Source organism: Labeo rohita, chromosome 5 (assembly GCF_022985175.1).
Source record: "Labeo rohita strain BAU-BD-2019 chromosome 5, IGBB_LRoh.1.0, whole genome shotgun sequence".
Lineage (NCBI taxonomy): Eukaryota > Metazoa > Chordata > Actinopteri > Cypriniformes > Cyprinidae > Labeo > Labeo rohita.
In genome coordinates, this window is record NC_066873.1 from 21,358,765 (window position 1) to 21,380,982 (window position 22,218).

At 36.8% G+C, this 22,218-nt stretch overlaps 1 protein-coding gene across 2 annotated transcripts; it reads left to right on the forward strand.

The window, feature by feature from the left end:
* Positions 1 to 8,062: 8,062 nt before the first annotated feature.
* Positions 8,063 to 13,298, forward strand: isl1a (ISL LIM homeobox 1a). 2 transcript variants are annotated; one of them, XM_051108991.1, is made up of 6 exons: positions 8,063 to 8,277; positions 8,848 to 9,037; positions 9,771 to 10,030; positions 11,409 to 11,695; positions 11,983 to 12,150; positions 12,280 to 13,298. In XM_051108991.1, exons 1-6 carry the CDS (start codon positions 8,250 to 8,252, stop codon positions 12,394 to 12,396), a joined length of 1,050 nt encoding a protein of 349 aa, XP_050964948.1. In that variant the 5' UTR covers positions 8,063 to 8,249; the 3' UTR covers positions 12,397 to 13,298. The 2 variants fall into 2 exon arrangements, with proteins under 2 accessions (XP_050964948.1, XP_050964949.1); XM_051108992.1 differs by having other exon boundaries at positions 11,412 to 11,695.
* The last annotated feature ends 8,920 nt before the right edge of the window (positions 13,299 to 22,218 follow it).

Genomic DNA, 22,218 nt, shown 5'->3' on the forward strand with positions numbered 1-22,218 from the left:
GTCATGTGTATGTCAATGAAAAAACAAGAAAGTGATTGACAAACCAGTGGTCTGGATGAGAACTGAATATAGTCATTAAATGGAGATATGAATATGTATTAAGAACAATTTTTATGTGGTTTTATTAATACAGCAGAAATTTGCATTGATAATATGTTACGAATAGTCACTAATGGCATGCAAGTCGTATTTCATTTTTCTGCATGCATGATGTGACAGCATCAGGGGCTGAATGAATAAATTCTTTACATCAGAATTGTACATTTACATACATATGGCGACAGATGAAGCACAGTAATTCAGCAATGAAGAAGAAAGAAGAACAGTATGTGCAATTTGACTATCCTTTAAAAAAACCATTTAATCACAATGAAACTTTATAAAACATCTCAAAAAACAAATTCAGTATGCTCAGACGTTCTAATAGATAACTCAAGGCACACTTTCAATTCAAGCCATTAAAAATCTTTCATTAAACTGGCTATTTTATGGTATAAACATTTAATGATAATGGAAAAAAGGTGTAAGTGTGCATTCCATATAATTATAAAATATTTGACTCAAATAAATTAAAATATATTCCTCATGATGTTGGCTAGAAGGGATACAGCTGTAGCTGGAACTGACGCAAGTCTTGCAAAATCCAGTTCGCTAGTTGTCTTCTTCACTGTCGGTTAATTTTTTCCTGTCCATTCCGCGAGATTTTAAGAGATTTTAGTTTAAAGGGGTCATCAGATGCCCATTTTCCACAAGTTGATATGATTCTTTAGGGTCTAAATGAAAAGTTTATAATATACTTTGGTTAAAAATTCTCAAAGGTTTTGTAAAACAACACCCTGTTTGCCTTGCCAAAATCAGCTCTGCAAAAATCATCCTGTTCTGGTAGAGGCTGCTTTAAATGTTAATGAGCTGTGCTCGCCCGCCCCTCTCTTCTCTCTGTGGAGTGAAAAGCCTGTTTACTTTAGCCGCACTTAGCCACGTTTAGCCGCTAAGTTTGCTAACTAGCACATTATTAGGAAAGGTGATTGCAGGGATTCATAAAAAAAAACCTTATACTTACTTCTGCTGTAGGTGAAGCTGGATCACGAATGATTTGCGCGAACATAGATGCATTTATGTAGATCGGGAGGTGCATTCCCTTCACAAACAAACTTAATCCACTGCATCTTCAGCGGCTCAGATGTCGGGAGTAAATGACGACCACTACATTCATTATTACATCCAGCAACACAACACCTCAATCGCTCAATCTGAGATATTCTTGTCTAACTTACATCCCTGCTCCAGCATTGAAACAATGGAGGTCGGACTGTTACAGCTGATCTGAGGTAAAACGCTCCTGTCAATCAACTATCGTGGGAGCGGCCTCTGTCTGTGTGACGCAACAATGACAGGCATCTGAGAATGGCTCAATTTGAAAAAGGGATATTATTTTTACAGATTAATTAAAAACCACTGCATGGATTTTTATCATTATAGGGTAGATTTGTACATACACTGCCAACACACAATGTTCAAACAACATGTAAAAGTGAACTTTGCATCCGATGACCCCTTTAAAGGACGTAGGCTGATTAGTTGGCTAGTTGTCTTCTTTACTGTCTTTACTGAATACTACTCAACTTCTCATTATCAAAAAGAAACAAAATAAAGATGAACAGCTTAAAGCAGAGCTCCACTTCCAGAACACATCCCGAAAACTCGAAACAGGTGAACTAATTCCAGCACAGAACCTAAAAGGATGTTGCACATGCGCGACTGAATGAATCACTCCTCCAAACGACTCGTTCTTCCCGAGTCACATTAAAGATTCGCTCAAAATGAACGAACCGTTCAAGAACGCGCATCCTAGAGCCTGTGCTACATGAGCGTTTGTGCTTAAAAAGTATACAAATTTTTATTTTTAGAAAACAATGACCGATCGTTTCGCTAGATGAGACCCTTCTTCCTCGGCTGGGATTGTTTAGAGCCCTTTGAAGCTGCATTTAAACTGCATTTTTAGAAGTTCAAATTCGGGGCACCAATGAAGTCCATTATATGTAGAAAAATCCTGAAATGTTTTCCTCAAAAACCATAATTTCTTTACAAATGAACGCAGAAAGACATGAACATCTTGGATGACAAGGGGGTGAGTAAATATTTGTAAAATTGTTGTTCTGGAAGTGGAGCTCTCCTTTAAGGACAAATGCACTTCATGCATCCACACCCATAGGTGTCAGTACAAAATCCAAACCCACTTGGCCAAATACGAGCTTTGGCATATGACTTAAATCTAATTTGTAATCCTTAGATGTATGAATCTATATAGTTCAAACAATAAACTTAATACAGCTATTCAAACATCCTATCTGTTGTTGCCCTTCCATGCTGTATGAGATGCCTTTAAGAGTGTTGAAATTTGCCGTCCGCCATTGCCGTGGGCAAGGATCCACCCAAGGGACAAAACAAGAGGAGGTGGGAAGCATCTCATATAATCGTCCCTGACACATCATCACCTTCATTGTGCCTCTCAGTCGGACCGAAGCTGAGGCGAAAAGGTTTGCGGTGCTGGTGCCGAGTTTAGGCAGTAGTCCTGTACACAGACCCAGGAACACCATCTGTCACTCTGGTGTCAAGTGGCACTTGTCTTCAGTGATTAGCATTGCTGCTTCAGGTAGGCCATGACTAAGGCAACCATATGGTCTGTGGCTGTGTGTGACCACAGTGACCCAGATGAGATCTTCACCCCACCGGTGTCTCAATGATGACACGGACTGGACAGACTTGTGTGTGTGGTGTTAATTCTGACAGTTAACGAAAATTCAGGCAAGATTAAATGGAAACAAAAGACCTTGATAAGGCCTTCTGGAGACGTCTTTAGCAGCAGAGGAGTAGATCACGTCCTTGACTTGAAGAAAAGTATCACTGACACCGTATTCAAAGCTGAGAGGTTTTTAGTGGTACAAATAGTGCATCAATAGCACTTCTGTTAATGATACTAATTAGTTATTCACAGTCAAACGGCCAAATCGCAGGACACCGATGCATTTCTGCCTTAAGAGTTTGCCTGATCTTAATTACATTCATGAAAATGAGTTGCAAATAAAAATGACCTAAAGCCAAGGTCTTCATGGTGGGCAGTGAGCGAGCTTTCGTTTCATTCTGGCTCAGACACAAACATGGCTGCCAGCCAGTATATTGCAGCTGAAAGCAACAATTTAAGCTACTCTGAGATCAGAACACAGAGCAGAAATGCAGTTTCTGACACATATGTAAAACCAAAATTGCTGATTTTAACAGGAACAGGTTTAAAAAAGTTTCCAAAATGAGGTTTGCACAGTGACACCCCAGAAGAACTTCATGGAGCCATACACGACCATAAACAAACCAGTATTGGGAAGGTTAATTCAGAAATGTAACAGGTTACACATCACAAGTTACCTTATTTAAAATGTAATAAGTTTTTAAAATTACTTTATTAAAGTAATGTAACTGATTACATTAAATTTACATTTAGTCATTTAGCAGACACTTTTATCCAAAGCAACTTAGAGGTGAGGACATGATTAATGATTTAATTTTAAAGCACAGCAACAACAACAAAAAAAACCTTTAGCGCCTCGTTTTACTTTGAGATAATTCTGAGGTTAAATACAGATCTAAAATTATAACAAGAAATATTAATACAAGAAGTATTCGGATTGTAATTGTTAACGTTTTCATAAGTAACTGTATGTTAATTACACATTTCTTTTCAGTAACTGTAACAGATTACAGTTACATTTCTTTTGTAGTTAAATTACATAATGCGGTTACATGTAACTAGTTACTTCCCAACAGTGCCAGTGACAGACTCCAGCCTGTAGCTGTTTGAGTTAATTAAAGCGAACTGATTAGTATCAGCCAAAGATCCTGAACAATCTGATACCCGTATGTCTCATCTGACTGAGGAGGTTAATTAGAGAAGCAAAGGTCTATAATTTTTCTGTAGTGGTGCATGAAATACAATATACAAATAAACAAATGCCACATTGTAACAAGCACAACTTTTGTGATATTTACTAGCTACACAGGTCTAAAAAGGATGGAAATGCAAAATATAAACTCACCGATTTCAATGAAAAAAAAAAAAAAATTCCTCAAAATTACTATTTTAATATTTGATGCTGACAGATGTTTCCCGCAGGTTTAGAGCATAATTAATTTACTAATGAAAATTCAAAACACAATGTTCCCATGCAAATCAATTCAACATGTAATCCAGCAGCTTTCTTCACAGTGTTCCTCTGAAAAATTCCATAAATGGAAAGAAAATGTGATCCGAAGACACTGGATACGGCACCTAACAATGACAAAATCACTGATGTCTCTGTCATTGTGAGGAGGCAGAAGCCTCCTTTTAAAGCTCTGTGATTTTCCAGCTGAAATGTGTGTGTTTTTAGCACTGTTACTCAGAACATGCTAAACTGTAATCATAAAGAGTCATTTTTAAAGGCGGAGAAAATCTGGCGTGGACACACGCACACGCTGCAACACAAACACAGTTGCTTAGTGTGAAGAGATCTCAGCTCGAAAAGAAAGCATTAGGTCTAAAGAAATGATGACACACGCACATACACACACGCGCTTGCACATACACACGCAAAGTAGCTGAAACGCTGCTCCTGCCATTCATCTCGAAAGGACTCCTGCTGAGCTGTAAGAACCGGCTACTATGGCTGAGGGAGACTTCTGCATTGAATCTAACAACCTAAATTTACAAGCACATTGAGACTTCTACTCCTGAAAATGGCTGAGAGAGCACACGCCGCTGCGGTCTTTCAGAACAAAACACTGCAACCATATAAACAAATCATTAAAGAAATCTGTGTATAACCAGTACCCTATAGTCACACCACACATATAGACATATATGGGTACATTTCCAAGTAAATACATGCATCCAAGGTCTTCAGTCCGTGGGGTCGAGAGGTTGCTCAAAGCGACAGATCACAAAATAGAATTGCTCCTTCTCTATCTTTCTCTCTCCTTACTAAGGGAACTAATGCATGCTATTGAACTGAATGACATTACATAAACCGTACTTTGTCAATAGCACACATCCTTCAGGTTGTGCTCTTTCCTCCATTACCTCTCAGAGGCATTTCCAAATTCAGCCAGGCTGGTGAAGGTGATCAATGAAACCAGAGGTTAATGAGAGGTCAGGATGAGGGTCATACTTATATTCAGACACTGTACAACAGGATACTAAGAACCTGAATAATTATCCTTAAGCTAGCTCCAACATTATCATAATTTATCTTTCCGCAATATTCTAGCATACTTATAAACTTAAATGATAGAAAGGGTTAAGGCTGTACTGTTAGTGTGTGTGTGTGTGTGTGTGTGTGTCTTGTTTTGTTGTGTCCCTGAGCTGTTATCCAGTGATTATCATACAGTAAGGATTGCAGGTATTCTTGTTAACAGTATAACAGAGATGACTGCTTTAAGCCTAAAAGCAAATAATCAGTCTTGTAGGATTTTTTATGATCCAAAACATTACATTGTAGGGTTCATCTAAGCATTTGTTTTAACAAAGTAAAACTGAACATCCTAGATTTAGGTTGGGATGAGACTGTTTTTGTATTTATGAATGAAATGTGACAACTTAGGTAGACATTTCATCATAAAATTTCCAATCATACTAGCACAAATGTTAACAAATCAAGAACCACGCTTTCAGAGATGAAGCATTGTAAAAATGTGTGAAATGTGTGACTAAACAGAAACATTAAATCTTTCTTATGAGGATAAAATTAAGATCATGTTCTTACTGACATAATGAATTTAGTGTCCCTCTCTTATAATATGATCATAAAGATGTGAAAAAATTCCAATAATTATATACACACCTACACATACAACATGCATTTGTAAAATGTTCAGCATGTTGGAAATCTTACTTATCCTGAATAACAAATTATTTCTACTGCCAAACAAGTGCAGATGAAAGGCACTATAAAATGTGGTCACTGCTGTTAAAAAAAGCATAGACCTAAAAAACAAAAACAGACAAACAAAAAATATGCACACCACAGTTTGCAATTCTTGCATACTTAAAATGTTTAATTATGAACATGATGAATGAATGTTGCTGAAGAATATGCATTCAAAATCTATTTAACTCTCCTGTTACGTATTTCCTTTTGATGCACCATGTTGGACTGAATACACAGTGCATACCAGGCAGCATTCTCTCCAAATATCTCTTTAGTAGGCCTATCCTGCCGGATTTCAAAACAATGTTTTATGGATTTGATGAATTATGGTCACATTGTATTGTATGCTCATACAAATGCACCTACAAAAGCTGCTATCAGTCATCCATCACTATTAAACACACAAACACACACACACACACACACACTTTAGTATGCTTAATGTTTCAAGTAACATATTTATGATGTATTTTTAGAGGTTCTTGGACACAGACTACAAATGCTAGTATTGCATAAAATTTGCTTAAAAAGTGGAGTACAACGTGCTTGGGGTTTAAAAATGTTAGCACTGTCATATTCAACGACCATAAAATAAAAACTCCAAATAACTGCAGTTTAGTCATAAGCTGTGTGTGATCTGAATGGTGGATATATTTAGGATATCTGAGAAACACAGAAACATGACGGATCTGTTGTAGCAGAAACAACGCCTTATTTGACATGTTTATTATTTATTAAATGGCTTTTTAATTCTGCAGTACGTAATAATCACCGGTTATTAACGTCTTATTGAACATCTGAGCAGAATGAAGAGTTAACAATACAAGCTCTCGCCCATGTTTCCATATGTCTTTGTTTGGTGCTTCTGCTTTGGGTCGTATTGCTAACACAAGAGGGCGTGTTTGTGTCTGTTATAGCGACGTTCTGCTGCCTGCAACCCCGCTGTCATATTTCGGCCACTTGTTCTGTTTTGTCTTGTCCATCACTGTCAGTGGGAGACTTTCAAATTCGTTAAAATGTATTTTTGTCCATTTAAAAGACATCTATTAAGACTGAGTTTTGTTTTTAAAAATAAATCACCAAAGAGTGTTGAAATAGTAGCCTAATTTCAATGATTTGGGTTAAAGTCACAGCGCAGAGTTTGACTTCAATTCAATTATTTTTTTCTCTCTCTTTAACAGTTAAATTGGCCCTGTCGCTGTGAAAGGGTCAGGAAATTTGGCAACTCTATGCTATGCTCTGCCTGTTTGTTCAACCAATCCATCCCTTACATTGAGATTATATTACCACGTGCCTTGCGCAGTTTAAAACGGTCATTATCTGCAATTATGTGCTGTAATTGCGTTTTAGTTTGAATAGCGACAACCCTGAAATGTGCCATCGATTTCAATCGTGTTATGCACCCCTGTGTGCAACTGCCTAAATACGGATTTGCGCCTTTCCCTGTGAAAATCTGAACACTGGTCGAAGGAGATTCACTTCACATGCCCATCAATTCAAACGGAGATTATTTGACCACTTTTACTTCATATTAAGAATGATTTACCATAACGACTTGAGATAAAATATCCTACAACAATTTTTAGTTTGCTTGATTCTTTATTATATTTTTAATTCCCGTAAACATTATTGAAATAATAGGTAGCCTATATTATAATTGTATTATTTGAAAACCGCTAAAATATCACGACTAAAAACAGCACCAAACAGCATATTTCCTGCTCAAAATTGAGACGGGTTTCTTTTTAAGAAACATTAAAGCGTCGATATTAAAGAAACAATAATATTTTTTTTCCTGTTTTAATTTTTTTTTTTTTTCTTTAAATCATTATTATTATTAGTGTTGTTAATTTCAACATATTTCGGATCTATTTAATTCGAAGCTGGAGAAAACAGAAAAAAAATGTATGAATGAAATAAAAGTAAATGCAACAACTCGTCGGCCTGGGCTCCGAACAGCTGGTCCTTCTTTCCATAACCAATCAGCTTCTCATAAAGGTGACGTATGAGTGTCCTACGTCAGACCAATAGAGAGAGAGAAGAGCCGAAGCCGACGGAGTTTGAGAGAGGGAGAGAGAGAGAGATAGGGACAAGAGTGGCCCATCAATACTGTGACCAAGCACAGGAGCTCAACACACACCCCTAACTCTAATCGCAAGCATCTCGATTCCGGGAAGTCCTGCAACACCTCGCACCCTCGGCCACTTCCCCACCTTCTCAGATCAAAACACGGGCACTAAGGGCCTTCTGTCCGGTTTTAAAGTGGACCTAACACCGCCTTACTTTATTGACATGGGAGACATGGGGGATCCACCAAAAAGTAAGTTATGCTTTAATATCTATATGTGTCTAATGACACTTACTGCTAAAATTGGTGACTTATGTTGAACCATGCCTGTATGCCGATCGTTTTATATGACTTTAGTAGTTTGTTTCGCGCTCTGCAAAAGTTAAAAAGTTCTGAACAGATCGGAGGGATCGTGACAAGCCGATATTATAGGCGCTGATACTGGTCTTCCTCACTTTAAATCACTACAAATAGGGCCTATTTTTAAGCATTTAATATTTTTATTATTATTATTATTATTATTATTATTATTATTAGCTATCATTATTATTCCTATTGTTATATTAAAAAGAATAATAATTAGGCTACATGTCGATTCTAATTCTAAATTCTATTCCAGTCATTTTTTTCAGTTATGCACCGTTATCATCAGCATCCAGTATTGTTTTTAAACATGTCATGTGTGTTTAATCCTACACAAGAGCTATAGTATACAACTTGGAAATTAGGGCATTGCCAGACGTTTAGGTTTTATAGTGTTATAATTAAATTAAGAAAATATTTACATCATTTGAACTTTCCTATGCTTTCTCTTTCAATCAGAAAAGCGTCTAATCTCGTTGTGTGTCGGCTGTGGGAATCAAATCCATGACCAGTATATTCTTCGCGTGTCCCCGGACCTGGAGTGGCATGCGGCGTGTTTGAAATGTGCAGAATGTAACCAGTATCTGGACGAGTCCTGTACATGTTTTGTGCGAGACGGAAAAACTTACTGTAAACGGGACTACATCAGGTAACGCAGATCAATTAGGTCATGTTTTAGTTTTCGAGTGTGGATGACTGAATGACAGTAACCTCTCATTATTCACTGGTGCATTACGGCAGCATGCTGTCATTCATTTTTTTTTTTTTTTTTTTTTTTTTTTGTACTGGACAGCACCTATATGCTAATCTCCTGTTTTAAATGGGTCTGGAGCGCAATTACTCGACAATTATTGTGAAGCTTTGTTCATATGTCGCCTATGGCATTGTCGCTTAGCTGTACGAAAATTTATAGCAATATTGAAATCATATTTTCTTGACAGTAATGTAGCAATATTTTAGGAGGACACTTTTGTGTGATAGACAAACACCACGGTTTAAAAATAATATCCACAATACGCAGAAATCGTTATTATTATTAGTACTGGTGCTGTTGTATAATAATAATAATTATTATAATTATAATAATAATAAAGCTAACGAATTTTGAAAATTACTACTATATTAATGATTTATTAAATATGATTAAATATTGGTTGTCTTAAAATATATATTTTTTTATTTTAACATGGCATTTGTTGTTCTTACAATTATGTGCATATAATTTTCTGTTAGCATATATTCAACATTTTAATAATACTGCCGTATCGAGTAGCTGTTATTAACTATGCTATTTATTATTAGTATTATTAGTATTATTGTTATTATCATCATTATTTAACCAAACATTACACATTATAATATATTGTTTTTTGGTGTTTCAGGTTATACGGGATCAAATGTGCTAAATGCAACATCGGTTTCAGCAAGAATGACTTTGTGATGAGAGCACGCTCGAAGGTTTATCATATTGAGTGCTTCAGATGTGTGGCGTGTAGTCGGCAGCTCATCCCAGGAGATGAGTTCGCTCTGCGGGAAGACGGGCTCTTCTGCAGGGCCGATCATGACGTGGTGGAGCGGGCAACAATGGGTGCTGGTGACCCATTAAGCCCATTACATCCGGCGAGACCTTTACAAATGGCAGGTAGGCATAGCATTCTACTACAACTTACAAAGCGTTGTTTGCTCAAGGACTCGGGGATTGTTTGCCTTGGAGACTTTCAAGCTCACACAAGCTCTTTTGTTTTTTTTAAATAAATATAAAAAAAAAAAAGTTCAATATAAAAAAAGAGTTTTGTTTGATGACATAGATTATTAGGTTGACACTTATGATGAATAAATGTTGTGTCATAACAAAGCGTGAATTATGTTATTAACAAGCCGACCACAAGTTTGCGGTGCTTTTTGATTTTTCCTGTTTGTCTGTTATTGAATTCAGCTATTCATGCATGAAATAGATATTCTCTGCTGATTAGAGGCCAACCACGCGACAATGTCGGCTTGTACATGTACTTGAGAAAGAAATAAGATCCTTTCACAAATAAATACAAAGAAAATGCGATTTCATTTTTAAATGTTTGCATATAATAGAAATAGAAATATGCGATAATTATTATGTGTGTGTGATAACGGTACCAGCATTTGACAGTTTTTTTTTTAAATATATGTTAATTAAATTAAACTGATATTACAAATCACTGTCATATTAAAGCAAGTGTTGATACTCCACATTTAAAGGCCCTGTTAAGTAAAATAAGTCCGAAGTGTTTAACTTAGAAATCACCCACAGTATTTTGCATTCACTATATTCAGGCATCTTATTTTCTCATAAAATAATACATTCAATAACATAAACCCTTTGTTAATGCAGGTTTATTAATAACCAACTGCTTTTAAGTAATGTCATGGGCAGCGCACTGCACGCACCTTATTATTTAAAATTCAGAGGTATGCACAGATTGCTTTAATTAAGTGTCGTAAACCTATCTGGGTCATACTCGCCCTCCAAATTTACTGCATCCAGCAGGAACATATAATTGCCAGAAAAGGAACTGCAACCATGGCTGCAATTTAAGTTTATTAAAAAGATACTCTCTCCGCCATGATACAGAATTAAGAATTTCACCTGTGAAGGAGCAGATTTCAATGGAAAGAAATGTCAAAAGAATATAGTTTTACGCTTATGGAAGGATTTCCGCCTTTCTCGACTCCGGTCGCGCAAGGAGACCATCAAATATATGAATAGAATACGTGAAAACTAACACACCGTTTTAATGAGTGATCATTTTTAATGTACTATTTATAATTGCTGTTATTATTATTCTAATTTAATAGGCCTATTATTGTTTCCCATAAGTACTTCCACCTTAGAAGGGCCTCGGGTATCTCCGACTTATCCATTTAAATTACGTGACAGTTTGATCCTTCGATATATTTGTAGTCTTCACGCATTCAAAGCGCTATATAAGATATCTTTGCATTTAACAATTTTTTTTTTTATTTCTGTTTCGTTTTTCTTGCAGCAGAGCCCATTTCGGCACGTCAGCCTGCGCTTCGACCTCATGTGCACAAGCAACCTGAGAAAACAACCCGCGTCCGGACAGTCCTCAACGAAAAACAGCTCCATACCTTGAGGACTTGTTACAATGCCAACCCTCGACCCGACGCCCTCATGAAAGAGCAGCTCGTTGAGATGACGGGTCTCAGCCCGAGAGTCATCAGGGTTTGGTTTCAAAACAAGCGCTGCAAGGACAAAAAAAGGAGCATACTGATGAAACAACTCCAGCAGCAGCAACCCAACGACAAAACGGTAAGAAACCAAAAAACATCAAACTCCGTGTTAGTTTTTTTGTTTCTAAAAAGCCAGTCACAAGCTTTACGCGTTTGCAGTGTGATGGGCTACTATAAAAACGCGTTGCAAATATCTTACAGCATGTAGACTTTCTAAAAATAAAGCTTTCAGAACTTAAAAATATTACCTTATCTTAAAATCTCGGTCTCATTTAGAACATCCAACTTCTTGGATCGCAAGTTTCTGTAATGCGGCCTCTGAACTCTATTTATGACTGCAAATGAATTATTCGTGGTCATCTGCAGAACATCCAGGGGATGACGGGGACTCCAATGGTGGCGACCAGTCCAGAGAGACACGACGGTGGTTTGCAGGCAAACCAAGTGGAGGTGCAGAGTTACCAACCGCCTTGGAAAGTCCTGAGTGACTTCGCACTGCAGAGTGACATCGACCAGCCTGCTTTCCAGCAACTGGTGAGTGCGCAAAACTGTGCGCTAAAGACATAACACCAGAAACCGCCCTACTGAAACCAGCGCTAATATTATTATGAATAATTCTATAATTAGTAATAACAACTAAAAAGTACATTTTGCTCGCTTTAGGTGAATTTTTCTGAAGGAGGGCCAGGCTCGAACTCCACGGGGAGCGAGGTCGCTTCAATGTCCTCGCAACTGCCAGATACACCAAACAGCATGGTAGCGAGTCCTATAGAGGCCTAGGCGAGTGGATTATCTCCTGCACCAGAAGTTTTGGAAAGGACGTGTCCGGGAACCAATCTCAGAGAGAGGCTCGTGAAGTTTCTTCCATCCCTATTTCATGTAGGGCCGCTCCTGAATAAAAACCCATCCTCCAACTGCACGAGGCCTCTATATCGAAACAACCCTTGGTTGTATTTATACACTGTGATGACAATCATGGGATTTAAACACACTCCAACCGAGCGAGTCCAACGAGTGTTGCGAAAAGACCATTTAAAGTTCTGCGAGAACTCCTGCGAAAGTGGACCCAGCCGGCGCACATTTCACACACCGAACCTGACATGATGATTGCAGTGCTCCGCGGCCGAGTGGACCTGGTCGGCTACACTTTTGCCAAATACCCCTCCACGTTTTTTTTTTTTTTTTCCACTTTTATGACAAATCATTGGACCTCTACGGATATAAGACGCAAGAGAACTTAATCTAATATACATATTCATATAGCCTACTGTTGTGCGCAACGTGAGTAGCCTATAATGAAACCATGACTGTTTATTCTGTTTCTATAAAAAGATCGAAATGGACTAGCTCACAAAAAGAGGGTATGGCAGCCGAGGTCTACTGCGATTACAGTTTTGTTATATGGTCTCTTTTCAAACATCAAGCCCAAGTACTAAAGCATTGCAACAAGGTATACCTCTATTTTGCCACAAGCTGTGTGGGAATTTCATGTGTTCGTGTCCGTCCAAGAACTTTTTTCTTTCCCAAAGATGTGTATAGGTTTAAGTTAAGTTAATATGACTGATTAGCTCTGGAGGTTTCGTTTTGTTCCTGTATTACAAAATATTTTATTATTTATTGTCGAAAGACATGCCACTTTTGTGTACTTTTACTTGCTGAAGAAGTAAAAAGGAGGAAAAGAATATTGTCGACTCCGAATGATCTATCATAATTGACGTGTCCTGTCGTTTGATCAAAGACTGATGTAAGAACAACGCCATATGTAGAGTTATCTTCAGGAATATTTGATCAATAAAAATTTGACGTGTACTGTAAGTAAACGGTCGGACACGTGGGGCTTTCTTAAATGTGACCATTTTTGTAGCCTATATGTTTCTCGCATGATAATTTCAGGTTAGTATAATGTATCACACAGAAAAGGAGATTAGGCAAGAGAAAACAAATCAGTTCTCGTTTGACCAAATATTGTGGTTAACTGCACTGCAGGCCAAAGCACCCTTAAAGGGACAGTTCACCCAACTCCGTCATTAACATATTTACTTTTTATATACTAAGAAAGTATTAATACTATATGTATTCAAAGACCACTGTGACTGAGAAAGCGTTTGAGTGATTGAGAAAGTCAAGAATTTCTAAATTAACCTCAGCTGACATCAGTGACTCATATGCACTTCGACCTCCAGTGAGCTTGCTAAAAGTACAAACAGTTAAGTAACAGAATTAAACCTCAATATCAAACTCTCCAGACTTCCAGGAAATCATGTCAGGTGCTGGTACAATGACCTTGACTTTTCCTCTTTACATGACCAATCATTATGGGCATTATTCTTAGCTTTCATGCTTCCTTTGAGCAAACATTGCTGCAAATTAAGATAATTTAAATACTCATCATAAATATAGTATACCCATTAAACACAGTAAATTACCTTTGAATTAGAAATTTTTATTATATACTGTACCTGCAACAGGAAAAAAAAATTGTTCAAAGTAAAAAGAGGTTTATGTAAAGTATAGCTATTTTTGCATTTCAATTAAAAGTAAATAAAGGCAAAACTGAATTAAACTGAATTTAGAACAAAAAGTACAAGACTACGACAACATGTCAACATCACATTAGAAATTACTCAAGATATATGATACTACTTAACTACTTACTTCTTAACTCTTTTGTTAATTTCTAAAGTTTTTAATATTCATGTCAAGCCATGTCAAGCGATCAAAACTGTTTATTCTACTTCCAGTGACTAAAACTGATCTATAGATTTAATTTAGGCTTCATACAGATCAACTCTCCTTATCAATTTAAAAAGCATTTTAATTTTAATTGAGTAATTACCTGTTTTTAATATATATATATATATATATATATATATATATATATATATATATGTGTGTGTGTGTGTATATATATATATAATTAAAATTAAAATGCTTTTTAAATTGATAAGGAGTATGTATAAGTATACGTATATATGTGTGTGTGTGTATTATATATATATATATATATATATAAAATTTACAAAGCATTTTTAACAAGACAGATTGTGTCAAAACAACTTTACAGTATTACATAGGAAAAGTAATAATGCAAAAGGACAACAGTAAATAAATAGACAGTAAAAACAGTCAGTTCAATATTGATTTTATATATATATATATATGTGTGTGTGTGTGTGTGTGTGTGTGTGTGTGTGTGTAAATTTCAAACATATTATTTTGATAATTTATTTAAAATTCTTTCATGTGACTGTTCGTTGTTGCCAATACAAGTGTAGCCAGGTCAGTTCAGCTGGAACTGTGGCTTACTGCACATTAGGATTCACTGACCCACATGTTGGTGAGTCAGAAGAGCTGTGAATCTGACCCTGATTGAAGAACAACACTTGCAAGCAAATATGCAACAGTAATATTTAGCAAAAACAAAACAAAAAAGGACCCAAATTTGTAATGTGTCACTGTTTAGGTCATTTGTTGAGCAATGTATTGAGTGGCATCAGACTTAGCCAAAGTAAGGATTCCCTGTTTAAAATGTCAGTTCTTTTCTCTAGTCCTCTACAGCCAGAAGAAGGCCGTTGGGTAGCACAAAGCCTCCTGATAGAATAGTTCCCAAAGCTGGTCGAGCCTCCCGGACTGCATTCAGCTTGCTGACTTGCTGGAACAAAAGCAGCACTGTACCTGGAGGAGGCTCCATGGAACAATCACAGTCTCCTGGATGAGACCCGATTGCATTGTGAACCGGGCAAGCAATCCCTCCCCAAGGTCCAAAGCCTGACCACAGAGTCACAACACAGGGGAGGCTGGTGAGCTCAACCCACAATTGTTCAGCGGTGGCAACCAATGGCAGATGGTTGACGGAACTTCACGGTGCATCTGTAATTTTATGAGAATATTACTGTACCTTTACAAGAATGAGACTTACACCTAACACTGAAAGGAAAATTCATTTACTCACCCTCATGTCGTTCCAAACCTGTATGACTTTCTTTTCCGACACACAGAGGAAGATATTTTGAAGAGCACTGAGGTATAAATGACATCGGACCTCACTGAAATTCATCGGATAAAAAAAAAGAAGACACTTTTCAAAAACCTGTAAATGTTGACAGAATTGACCCTTCGCAAACACCCGCCCTCCTTAGTTACTGTTGCTATGTCTGACAAACAATGCCGCTCTCACACTACACATCATGTTCTCAAGTAGTGCAAAATATATTGCAGAGAAAGGGGGAACTGACAACTCGCCAACAGACAAGACAGAGCAGGTTACTTCTGGTACGAAACAAGGTCTCTGCTTTAAAATTTTGTTTTTTAAGAAATTCAAACATTAAATACCATTTTGTGGCTCTTAGTGTGTAGTGGCAAATCCGTGTTATTGTCTTATTAGATCAATGACACATGAACCGATCGTCTTTTATTATTTACTTAAAACACACACACACACACACAAAAACCCACGAATGAACGTCCTAACATTTTATTTTAAATGCGGAAAGACGTCAATAAATTTGGACAATTTTTCAAATTTAAGTCCACCGAAGTTAATCTACTCTCCTGTCTGATTTGTTTGTTGGACAGAATGGCACATTCAGTGTTATGATTGGTCAGATCGTCTGTCAGTCAATCTGTTGGTTTTTGCATAAACTATCCTTTTAACGGCTTTAATAATTTTATGTGTGAAATCTGTCTTTAAAAAAAAAAAAAAAAAAAAAATCTCTTGCTCAAATGTTGTACTTTAAAAATTAATAATTGCACACCGGAATAGTTTCAGAGATAAATAAATACTCCAAACCTGAAACAACAGATTGGAAAAGTATCTATAAAAGAACCATTTATCAATTATTTCAAGAGCTGCACCATTAACTTGCTTTAGACAGCAACCAAACTTGTCTTTAAAGTATTAGTCCACCCAAAAATGCACAGTCAGCCATCATTTACTCACCCTCATGTCATTCCAAACCTGTACAAACACTTTTTGAAGAATGTTGAACAACCGTTTTGGTTACTATTGACTTCCATTGTATGGACAAAAACAAAACAAAAAAAAAACAATGAGACTGAAAATATCTTTGTTTTTTAGAAGAAAGTCATTCAATACAGTTTTGAAACAACACGAGAGTGAATGAATAATGACATAATTTGCATTTTTGGGTCTATCCCTTTAAGAGATTGGATGGACAGAATGTCTGAGGAAAGCTGGCGTTTTCAACATCGGCTCTTCTGGAGACTTTCAGAGTCTGTCAGCAGATCTAGAGAGAGAGGTGCTGGTCAAGCCCGATCCTCTTTGGAATGTGTCGATGAAGAGGACACTCCAAGTGTTAGTTGTCAGCATAGCACGTGTGAAAAAAGAATGCTAAGAGCTACGTCGTCCTGTGAGTAGAGCCTTACGGATCCACAGGGGAATCACGCTTGGGGCTGAAAAGTGCACACTCCAACTTCTTAGCCCCAGAAAAGCCTGGGTCTCTTCACAACAGCCCCCTGGGCCGACTCTTCATTCTTTTCCAGGGGCCGAGGCCGTCAAAACAGCCTCATTGGGAGTATGATGGCATAAAATGACATTGACATACAGAAAAGGGGACTTGTGGGTGACAATCTTGGTTTGCGTTCTGTGAGAACAGCAAAAGCTTTCAGGGCAAGTGTGGTGCAGGGTTCATGCAGAGTATTTGGCAACCAAAACAAAATTCTTCTGATTAAGAGTTTACATTTTTGACTTCATACAGCAAGTCAGCTGGCTAAATTAACTAAACTAAACCTCACAGACAAAAAATTTAGGGAAACCTTAACCCTAAGTCTACTGTATCATATTTGATAAGTGAAATTCTAAGGCCTTTAAATTGTCAGCGTGATCAAAACCTCTACCACATGCATTATGCTAAATGATTGGCAGTTAATACTTTTTTTAATCAAATAGAAGACCTTTCAGTAAACAGAAAACGTCAGGTCATGGAATACGTTTATTTTTGTTGTAAAATATTTAATGATTTTTATAAACGTAATAACTTTTATAATTTTATCTGAATGAAACTGCTTTTTTTCCTCCTCCATATTCTCCTGTAACATAATATATGAACCACAAACCCTGATGCATCAAATACGACACTCAGCAAACACATATGCAACTTTTTAAAAATTATTTATGTATTTATTTACTCATTTATGTATTTATTTTGTGTACATTTTTAAGAAACTGTCATAAAATCTAATGGCTAATTTTTGACTATTATTTCATGTGCCAGGCTTTAGAAGGTTACCGTTAATAAATAATAATAGTGAATAAAGCAAAGACACATCAGGTAAAGACTTTTATAATTAATCCAGCTCAGTTTGCAACAATGATTAACAGGTTTATATTTGTAATGTAAACACATAACATTAATTTCAGGTCTGAAATTTTAGCTTGTACTAAAAAATATAAATGACATGTCGCCCTTTTAAGTTTTAAACTTTACATCTCACGGTATATCAAACTTTATATAGGGATACAACACAAACTAGGCTTTTTACAATAATACTGGAGGCAGGGTACGAGTGATGACAGAAAAACAACATAGCAAACGTACCAGCGATACAGGTTCCCTGAAGCATTTGTACTAAGACTTTTAAAATAATAAAAGACTTAGGGGAAGCAGAATTGTCTATCATAGGTCAAGGAGCACATGATTAATCTACAGAGACAAAGATCTACAAGCCTCACAGCTATAGTTTATAAGGACACCTTGAGCTTTTTATGTTCCTGCTTAAACAACTTTACAGGACCCTGGTAATTGTCTTGCCTTGATGGTAATTCATAGATGCTGGGTTTACAGTGTGACTAACTGAAGAAGAAGAAGAAAAATATATATTAGGTCACATAAAAATAAAAACAGACTTTTTATTTTTGCACAGGTAGAAAAAATATGCTATCTTACCACTAATATCATGAAATCGCATTGCATGGCAATATTGTTTTTGTGCATATGGGTGTGTGTTTATCAGTGATTCCTAGGTATATTTTATGCATTGCAAAAATTATAATGTGATACAAGTGGTTAAGAAACAAAACAACATGTCTGTTCTGATGTTAGTTGACTTGATTTTAATCACTAATTATAAAATTGTTAAAGCCATGTACTGCTGTCTATATATTACATTAATATATTAATGTTAGATACGTTATGTATATATATGATGACCCAGCAAGTGTCATATACTTAAAGGACAAATAATAAATACACAAAATCAATTTCAAATGAAAATATATATGTATAGTTATCATTTTACACATAATTTTACATTATTCAAACCACATATTAGTTTCTGCAGTGCAGAGTAACCATTATACACTTCTTATCAAGAAAGGAGATTACACAGACTTATACCCTTATATAAATTCACATGTAACTTTTGTCATGGCAACTCAAGTGCTGACTGAGGCGGGTGACTGGTTAGCTTACGACATGTATTAAACAGCCCACGAGCAACCCTATGATACCATCTTTGAAACCAAGGCAACGCAAATCCTCTAGGTATCAACTAAATCATCCAATAGCTGTAAAAAACACCTGACTCTCCTTTACGTCAGTTATCAGACTAAATGACCTGTGTACGTTTTGTGCGCTACCAATGAATAGGATAGAATTGCAAAATCATGACACTAAATACTATCTTGACTACTGATTCTGTGTTTACATTTGGAATCTAATTAATTAATTTATTCTTAATTTAATGTGCTGGAACATTAAAGGGAGTTCTAGTTCACCTAAAAATGAAAATTTACTCACCCTCATGTCTTTCCAAAACTGTACGACTGACTTTTTATCTTAGGAACATAAAAACGTATTTTGATATTTTTTTTATACAGTGGACATCAATGGGCTCCAATGTTGTTTGGTTACAAAAAATATTCAAAATATCTTCTTTTGTGTTCTGCAGAACAAAGAAAGTCATACGGGTTTGGAACAACGCGCGGGAGTGAGTAAATGATGACTGATTTTTTTTTTTTTTTTGGGTGTACCATCTCTTTAAATCAGTACTGGTGCCCCTCTTGACTGAAAGCAACATGAGTTTCTATGTAGTAGTTTTTTTTTTAGGATTTATACACTATATTAATGCTTTATCTGAAGCTGAGGAGATGGAAGAGAAGTTATTTGTAGGAAAACATTAATTTTCAAATGACCTCTTCAATAAAATGGATATCAAAAAAACAATCAATAGTAACCGATTATCAGATCTGTTCACTCGATATTTTACTTGAATTCTACATGCAAGTCATATTCGTCATTAGGTGAAATGATACCACGTCATTATAAATCTCACGTCTGGAAACAGTCTTGATGAGAAATCATGATACGCAGCTCGGCAGAAGTCGAAGGCCTGAACAGGTGGCAGGGCAAAGCCCTTCACATCCAGAGAAAGATCACCGATAAAGCCCACAATGACAAGAGTCACGTTGCTCCGGTGTCAGTCTCTTTAACAGAAGACAAAACACTATGCTTCCCTAGAAATCCAATGGGATGTTTTTTCAGAAAAAAAAAAAAAAAAAAAAAAAAAAATCACATAGTAATCGGAGGCCTATAAGTCGACTATATAACGTCTGTTTTAAAAGCAGTGGAAAGACCCAATTCTACTTGGACCTGCTTGGCTGATATCCAACAGAGATAGCACTTATAAAAAATGTATAAAGAGTACACCTTAATCATTTGTTCATGGAAGCAGTCGACTGGGACAGCCATGCACTAATGCTTTGTGACTCAATAGTCTACCTTTTTTCCCCTCACAGCCAATTTGAGTCCGATTATTATGCTTATACAGATCAGGAGGCCCCAAGAGAAGATAGAGGTCTATGAGTGACTCTCAATAGAAGGGGCCCCTGGGCCTCACAGGTGAGGATGTCTGAAAACACACAATCAGTCTTATCTCTGCACATACTGTCTGAGGCCTTCTTTTACTATCAGTTCCGTCAATTGCTATCCTGTGTCACCCGCTTGAGAATAATCAGAATATGATTCAGGACGACAGCGTCTGGTGGAGGAGCGGTCTGTGCGGCCGCCTGGAGGGTGCCGTTTTAAAACTGAAATAACCGTGTCTTCTAACCTTACAGTCTTTCCAGCGAGAGCATAATTTATATACAGACGCAATGTATATTTAATGACTCACTTCCTTACAAAAGCAGCATTGTTTTCTTTCTTTTAAGACAACTAATTAAAATACTGCATATATAATTTGCTGCCTTTTGCTTTCATAAGCACTGATGCATCATTTCTCATCTGGGAGAAAACCCTTCGATCCATCAATCATTCCATCTGTCTACATCTATCAACATTTTAAGCACTGTTTTAGAGATGCATGGGATGAATTTCTGTCTCACCTCATAGAACTTGACAGAACACTAATTTTTGTCAGTCAAACTATTTACTAGAGATTTTGTCAAGTGTTTTGTTTAGATTGACTTACATTTTTTTTTCCCGCACAAACCCGCAGGTATGACTAGTTGGTTCCAGCTGTGTCTGTGTTAAACATGGAATGTTTCTTCTTATCTGATTCCCATGAGCTTCACCTCTCAACTCCATAAAATTGAAATTGAAAACCAAAACAATCCCGCAACGTTTTATGAATCAATTTTGTGCACAAACTGACTTGATACACCACATTTTCTAATATCTTTAAGAGAAGTATGAGGTCGTGAAGAGCATGGGGTTCAGATGCGAAATATTCTGGAGGCGTTTGACCTGTGCCATAATTTATCTTCAAAAGAAATATTTCCATGAGGCTGCTCAGGCTGTCAGATTGTGAGAGGTCTCGCACACCAGCATTATGTTGGAGATTGCAGGCAGAACAATCACACTTAGCATGGCTGTCTCCATCCTCTACTACCCCCATTATGAGTGTTTATATTGAATCTAATACTGATTTTCCCTGGAGGAAAAGGACCAAAAATATTAGGCTACAAGGCAAAAGTGCAGAGACAGATTTTTCAATGAAGGATAATTGTCCAATGATACAGAAAATGTGACTCGATAACAGAATACAACCTCTCATCTTCCTGGAGGATCCATATAAATTATCCCAAATAATCATCCCATCAATATTTCTGTTAGACAACAAGTACAATGTCACGAGAACCATTTAGAGCTAAACAATACCAGAGGATGGGTCAAAAAGATACAAAAGCGGCATTATTTGAATAAACATCATTGTTTACCAATAACAATAATCACGAAGTGATTTGAGCAGCGCACACAAACATCATAATGAATAGCGGTCCTGCTTGTTTAACACAGCCCGGGTTAATTTAATCAGTAAACTCAAACCATCGCGGGTTAAACTAACTAATTTAGAGCTACTCATTCCAGACATCTAAACAGAGATGCCACAACTAATTAAGGCACTAATGGGACAAACCGCTTTCCCTGTGACATGATTATGTGCTACCTAATAATGATGTGGGGAATCTGCAAGACGGCCTGGTTCAAGGTCCCGTGTGGGAAAGCAGGCATGTCATGGGTGTCTTAGTATTTAACCTGTCCACCAATAAGCCGCTTTGCCTTGACTCCATCACACTGGCACTTTTACGAGTGCACATGAAAGAGATTAACGACTGCGTCGGACGGGCATCTAGAATGCAAA